Raw genomic sequence first — 7740 nt, 5'->3', positions numbered from 1 at the left:
TAGTTCAATTACTTCAGGCAGGAGGAAGATGTAAATTTAAAGATTTAAATAGCTTAGGATGTCGCCTCGAGCGCCCGCACTTAATTTCCTTCATTTACGGGGGATGTGAAAAAGAGATGGGAATAAACGGGTTATCCAAATGATGTGCATCCCAGTAACATAGCCTCTGTGTGGATATAACACTATCTATCGCCCCATGTTGCAGCTTCCATTCAAGTTCATGGAAATTGCCTGGAGAAAAAAAAACCCAGCATCTCTCGCGCTGAGAATTTGGAACAGCATAACTGTTTTAAGAGATCTTCGTAAACCTGTATGAAAACTAGGTTGCATGCTCCACATACACATTATCACATTTTTTTTAAAAATAAAGCTTGCAGCTTAAATAAGTAGATGTGCATTTAAAACATGTTGTAGCCTAAATATTGGTTAGCTGCGAACATGTAACATAAGTAATATGAATTCGTGTCATTATTTTATTAACATATACGTAAATGATTGCGTTTTGATTTAAAGTACGAATTCAGGAACGAAATTTATCCAATTTACAAAGAAAATATTGTCTGTTTGGTATCATATTGATGATCACTTTTTTTAAAAAGCGCCCTCCGACACCTTCGCGCCACAGAGGGGCCATCTGCTGGATGTTATCAGTATTGCACATCTAGATATCATTTGTATCGCCAACTCACGTGAATCTGCACCTGTTCCGGAAGTACCACTGCCTGGCCAGAGTGATCCTGGCAGTATACACGCGCGTGAATGGAGAACATAGTGAAATATAATATTTTATAAAATCACGTGTTAAAAATTCTGCTTCCACTTTACAGTGATTTCTAATTGCAGCTTTGATGATAATATGCTAATTAATTTGACTTGAGTTAAAGTCACCTCCCACCCCTCCAGGGTCGGGGGTTCGATTCCCGCCATGTGTGTGAGGATGCATGTTCTCCCCGTGCTGTGGGGTTTCCTCCCCCAGTCCAAAGACGTGTGGTAGGCCGATTGGCATGTCCAAAGTGTCCGTAGTGTATGAATGGGTACCTGATGCTCCCTGGGATAGGCTCCAGGTTTCCCTTTGACCCTGAAGGAAGGATAAATGGTAAAGATGGATGGATGGTTAACATTAACCTGTATCTGCATGACTGTGCACTGCACTGCTGCCACATGATTGCCTGATTGGTTAATTTCATGATTGAGTAGGTGTACAGGTGTTCCTAATAAAGTGGTTGGTCAGTGTCTTTAATTTCTATTAAATAGAATGTACACAGATGATAGATTCTTAGCTACTGTTATTCTTCATTAATGTCCTGTCTCTCCACATTACTGTTCCTTTCCAGGTCTCTGTACAGTTGGGTCACATCATCAGAATCCTACCCTGCTTATTCACCAGTCTGAGGTTTGTTGTGGGATTTTTCAGGTAGATTAATGACCCACTGGGTTGTTTGTGGTGTTTTACTACAACCCCAATTCCAAAAAAAAAATTGGGATGCTGTGTAAAATGTAAATAAAATCAAAATGCAATGATTTGTAAATCTAATAAACCCTATTTTATTCACAATAGAACATAGAAAACATGTCAAATGTTTAAACTGAGTAAATGTACCATTTTAAGGGGAAAAATAAGGTAATGTGAAGTTTGATGGCAGCAACACGTCTCAAAAAAGTTGGGACAGGGACAACAAAAGGCTGGAAAAGTAAGTGTTACTAAAAGAAACAGCTGGAGGGACATTTTGCAAATAATTAGGTTAATTGACAACAGGTCAGTAACATGATTGCGTATAAAAAGAGTGTCTTAGAGACGCAGAATCTTTCAGACGTGAAGATGGGCAGATGTTCACCAATCTGTGAAAAAATGTCTACAAATTGTGGAATAAATTCAGAATAATGTTACTCAATATAAAATTGCGAAGACTATGACTCTCATCATCTACAGTATATAATATCATGAAATGATTCTGAGAATCTGGAGAAATCTCTGTGCGCAAGGGACAAGGGTAAAAATCAATATTGCATGCCAATAATCTTCGGGCCCTCAGGTGGCACTGCATTAAAACAGGCATGATTCTGTAATGGAAATCACTGCATGGGCTCAGAAACACCTCCAGAACTCACTGTCTGTGAACACGGTTTGCCGGGCCATCCACAAATGCTGGTTAAAGCTCTGTCATGCAAAGAAGAAGCCAAATGTGAACATGATCCAGAAACCCCACCGCCTTCTCTGGGCCAAAGCTCATTTAAAATGGACTGAGGCAAAGTGGAAAACTGTTCTGTGGTCAGACGAATCGAACTTTGAAATTCTTTTTGGAAACCATGGACACTGTGTCCTCTAAACTAAAGAGGAGAGGGACCATCCGGCTTTTATCAGCGCTTGGTTCAAAAGCCTGCATCTCTGATGGTATGTGGGTGCATTAGTGACTATGGAATGGGCAGCTTGCACATCTGGAAAGGCACCATCAATGCTGAAAGGTATATACAGGTTTTAGAGCAAAATATGCTTCTATCCAGATTCCATACTACCTTCACTTCAGAGAGACTCTGCCTAATCATGTTACTGACCTGTTGCCAATTAACCTAATTAGTTGCAAAATGTTCCTCCAGCTGTTTCTTTTTAGTAACACTTACTTTTCCAGTCTTTTGTTGCCCCGTCCCAACTTTTTTGAGACCTTAAATTCAAAATTACCTTATTTTTTCCTTAAAATGGTACATTTCCTCAGTTTAAACATTTGATATGTTTTCTATGTTCTATTGTGAATAACATATGGGTTGATGAGATTTGCAAATCATTGAATTCTGTTTTTATTTACATTTTACACAGTGTCCCAACTTTTTTGGAATTGGGATAGTACAAACACCAGGCAGACAGAGAGTCACATCTGTTTTGTGTTATTCTAAGAAACAGAACAGTTGTACATTTCTTTGTTCTGTAACCTTGATGACAAATAGCAGCTGATTTGATGTGCCCTTTGAGTGCCGCAATCTGAGATGTCAGAGCCCAAGGCTGTCCCTCAGAGAGAGATAGAGAGAGGGAGAGGGAGAGAGAGAGAGAGGGAGGGAGGGGTAATGAGAGTGGTGTGGAGTGAAAGTGCCCTGAATGCCCCAGGCGAAGGGAGAGGGGACAGGCTTACTGTAGCACGAGAGGGGGAGGGAGTGAAGCAGATCACTGGTGATGTAGAGTAACAACAATAACTTTACAAATAAGGCTTTCTAAATTATTAAAACATACAGTTTTATGCTGGAATCATATTATGCAATTGATCTTAAAGCATATTACTCTCATAGTTTAAGGAGTTCAATTGATTACAAGCCATAAATAAGATAACAATAAAAAATAATTGAATATTGAACATGTACAATGCAGTTCCACTGTACATGCCATTTAAGAACCATGAATCAAACCATCTATAAACAAATCTGTTGTATTACATCACCTTAAAACCAGTTTATTTGGTTAAAATTTGGTAATACATCTCCCCAAATTACTTAAATAATCTAATCTGAATACATTATCATCAACAGTAAAAAAAGGCAATGGCACATAGACATTATACATTCGACTTAAAATTAAGACGATGTCATTATTTTGTGAGGTACATACTTTTTTTTTTTTTTTTTTATACATTATTATATGTTTTCCTTTAAACTCAAACATTCCCAACAAGTAAAAATGAAGATATGTGCTGACCGGCAGTATGCTGTAAGGCTAAAGGCATGCTACACTGTGTTTTATGGGCTGTACAGAACACCACATCACATCAGACATCCACATCGTAGACTTCAAACATCATCATTCATCAATGGCCCAATGACAGAGTGTTTTTAAGCTACTGGTGGCATCATGACACAAAAACTGTGCAAAGTGAGGAACATTCAACACAACAAATGAAAGGTAACATGGGTGACCATTTTAGAACAAATAATCAGATTAATGTGGAAAGGCAGTTCTTAAAGACACAATGAATGAGTTCTGCACTGTATTGGACTATAGTGTAAACCTGATCCATAACAATGAATAAATAATTTGTGCTTCATTTAGATCCTAAAATTTGTATAGATTAATCCTTAACTCTACCACAGCACTGTTGAACTCTCAATTCTGATTGGTCAGAAGGTGTTGGTTAATCTTCTGTAACAGAAGCTCTGACTGTAATTCAAATCACAAGTTCATGTTAATGTATGCCTTCTAATACGTTTCCATAGTAACATCTAATTCACAGGGACTTTTATAATAAACAATAATAAACAATTTATTCGTCCAAACGGTCTATAAAAGTCAGGAAAATAAGCATTTCCATGTTTAAGGAGAGTAGGGACAGCTGTGAAACCTCAGCTGGATGGTGGATTTTGAGGAGATTCTGCAGTAAACAGTAAAAAACAAAACAAACAAAAAAACAACAGTTAAACATTATTGATATACTCCTTTTAAAAATTGGTTGTTTAATGTCCACATAGCTGACATTTTCACTGTTGATCTTCCGCTGCTCAGTGTTTGAAAGTGTCTGAGTTCTGACCACGCATGAGAGCAAAACAAAGCGTATTTAATCACTTTCTAATGATTATATTCAAATTATATTGGTCACTCGCACAACCATACACAGTACGATGTGCAGTGAAATGCTTTTTACGACTGTCTGTGACATAAAAATAGAATTTACATAAACCAGAATTTACTTGTAAATTCTGTACTTGATCATAACCATTACCGAGTGATAGATTTGACTCTTTGTTGCAGTTCTACTGAATCTCAATTAAAAAATGTTGTCCTTTTTTTCTTGCGCTGTTTTTGAGCATTTTAAGTATAGTATTTGTAGTGCCATCCCTAATAAATAAAGTTAACTGATGTTAACGATATAGTTGTCTAATAATGTTAGACATAATGTTAGCTAACATGGATAGATTTTATTCATCACACCACCCAGTTGAGTTGATCTCCCATTAATTAACTCCAAACATTCTCCACGTACCTTTAAGCCTCGTACAGTGCGTGTGAGTTAGGGAGATGGCGGTGTTGGTTAATATTGAGTACAATATGTCTGCACAAATCATTTCAGGTTCACATGTAAAAGGGCTAAAGGGCACGGTGGATTAGTGGTTAAATGTTTGTCTCGCAATCCCATCTCCACCCTGTGTGTGTGGAGTTTGCATGTTCTCCCCGTGGTTTAGGGTTACCGGGTACTCCGGTTTCCTCCCCCAGTAGTCTGAATGGCATCTCTAAATTGTCTGTAGTGTGTCAGTGTGTATGTGATTGTGCCCTGTGATGCACTGGCACCCCGTCCAGGGTGTCCCCTGCCCTGTGCCCCAAGTTCCCTGCATGGGATAGGCTCCAGGCTCCCTGTGACCCTGTGTAAGCAGTACAGAAAATGGATGGATGTCCAATGGTTCATCTGCTGTTTTATTGTGGAGAAAATAGACTGCTCTTTTGGCATATTTTTAAGTGATAACTGGTACAAGTTCCCCAATGTTAAAAGCTTCTCAGCAAGATGTGTAAAGGTTGGCAGGTCTGGTAATATAATAGAATTGCAGTAAACGTCACTGGATATTGTGGGAGTGTAATATCGTGTGGAGATGATTAAATCATTACATAGCAGAAGCCTACTAATAATAAACAAACAAACAAACAAACAAATAAAAATAAATATATATAAAATTATATAAATGTCTCTCCTTTCTGTAAGGAGATGTTTATTTAACATTTATGAAAGAAGATTTCAGTCAGTGTGAGTGCTCTGAGCTAGAGCTGTTCGAATTAATTTTCCATCATGGGAAAGTCTTCAGGACAGAGGGCTTTTTGCTTAGTGATTTTTAGTTATACTTTAAGCTGAAATTTTTTGTTTCTTATTAGCTTCAAGAGAGCGAAAAAGAGAGGCTAGGTGAGGTAAAACTGTTCATAGCTGTTATCATGTAAATGATTACAGAAACTATTCTGTTACACAGACATTGCACATATTGTGGTATAAGAGGAATAAACACTTTGGGATGTGCTGTTAAAAAAAAAGATTGCACTGTGCCACATCACACTACCTAGTCATAAATTGTTTTCCTATAACAGCACACCACATCATGTTTTATTCCTTCATAATATCCCTGTTTTGGCCCTGAGATGGTTTAACATTCCATCCAGGGTGTATTTCCTGCCTCGTACCGAGTGTTCCCGGGATTGGTTCTGGATCCACTGCGACCCTGATCAGGATGAAGTGGTTACTGAAAGTGAGTGCAAATTGAGTGATAATGTCCATGTTTATGAGATCTGACAGAGTAGTGTAGGCTTGCACAAACCAGTTGGCCTAAACCAGAATAAATAAACAGATGAATTACATTAAAAAGAGAAATTAAATAAAGAAAATAATGAATAATTAGAAGGAAGTACAACACAAACAATAGACCAACAATTGAAACGTTCTCAGTCTATACATTCCCAAACTCCTCAGTGTAAATCTGAGAATGGCTTGGAATAGTTGAACATTAGATAATCCATATAGAAAAAGTCATAGGTTTTCTGCCTCTGGTTTAAACTCAGCTGAGAAAAATACTCCTGTGTAATGCGTGAGGATGTCCTGGCTGCATTCGGGTTCCTGTCTTTAAAGCTGGGGAAAGTCAGGTTAGCAGGCGCTCCGATATGCCTGAGGAGGAAATTGGCTTCCTCTTCAATTGTCTCAAACTTGCCAATGAAGTCGTAGTTTATGAGGCAGGGGCTACACAGCTGCACCACGCGCTCCCAGTGGATATCCATCCCCACAGGACGCCGAACATCGAGCAGGTACTGGATGAACTCTTTGAAGGTCACACCCTCTCCAGTAAGCAGGGCTGACCTCGACGCGTTAGCGCGGTACTTGGCGATGATGGGCTTCCCAAACACTGGGTGATAGTATGAGTTTGGGCTCTCAAACTTGTCCCGAAAAGCTGAGACAAGCCTCTCGAAGGGCTCCCTCAGGAAGAGTACTTTAGTGTAGGTATTCAGGCGATGGGCAATCTGTTTGTGATCGAAGGAGTCCAGTCGCTTTAAGTGGTTTGCATAATGCACCTGTTCAAAGAACGAGGAGGAAATAAACAGCAAAGACAGTAAAAAGATGAAATACATTACAATCATTGACATACAGAGCAGTCCCAGTTTAACACTTTAATAGAACTTTACATGAATGAAAACTAAACTAGAATTCGTGAATGTTGCTTTAGGTTTTTCCCATAATGCACCTGTTCGTGTCGGAGCTCCCTTGTGGAGGACGCCTGGCCCTGCAGGACCATCAGTACACGCTTCCAGTTTGAGCAGCCTGCCTTGGGCACCTCGCAGTACAGGAGCTTGTGTGTGTCCTCTACATAGATGCGGGACACCTGCCTGCGGCTTATGGTCCTCGTGAGGCTTCTGTATTTGGCACACACGTCTCTCATCAGCTTGCGGCGGGACTGCTGTATTTGGGTCAACCTTTGGATGTGATTGGAAGCCTGGCCAGCAGGAGTGCTGTTGAGCTGCAGAAGCAGGGCTGAGTTCTTCAGAAGGAGCTTGCGATAGTTCTTGGTGATTTGAGGTGCAATGCCTTTGGGGTGAGCGACAGGAGAGCGCTGAGTCCAGAGTTTTACTGGGCGAACACGACTGAGCTTTTTTCGACCTTTTGGACTAGAGGTGTGTGTGTTATTGTCTAGACAATAAGGGCACTGGTCCTGCAAAGAAAATGAAGATTTAATTATAGATAAGCTTTATAGTAGCAGAATACAGAATGAGTAATAGAGCAGTCACTTGTTTAATGAACA

At 39.5% G+C, this 7740-nt stretch overlaps 1 protein-coding gene across 1 annotated transcript in view; it reads right to left on the bottom strand.

The window, feature by feature from the left end:
* Nucleotides 1-5808: 5808 nt before the first annotated feature.
* si:ch211-269c21.2 (carbohydrate sulfotransferase 8) overlaps nucleotides 5809-7740 on the bottom strand; it is a 58287-nt gene continuing 56355 nt past the window's right edge. Inside the window, exons 4-5 of the mRNA XM_053631181.1 lie at nucleotides 7186-7650; nucleotides 5809-7015 (exon numbers count right to left, since the gene is read on the bottom strand). Coding sequence (XP_053487156.1) covers nucleotides 6419-7015; nucleotides 7186-7650 — 1062 coding nt within the window. The 3' untranslated portion in view covers nucleotides 5809-6418. The remainder of the gene's footprint in view (nucleotides 7016-7185; nucleotides 7651-7740) is intronic.

This window comes from Ictalurus furcatus, chromosome 8, assembly GCF_023375685.1.
Source record: "Ictalurus furcatus strain D&B chromosome 8, Billie_1.0, whole genome shotgun sequence".
Taxonomy (NCBI): domain Eukaryota; kingdom Metazoa; phylum Chordata; class Actinopteri; order Siluriformes; family Ictaluridae; genus Ictalurus; species Ictalurus furcatus.
The sequence above is the reverse complement of the archived record's forward strand: the minus strand, read 5'-3'. Positions and strand labels throughout refer to the sequence as shown.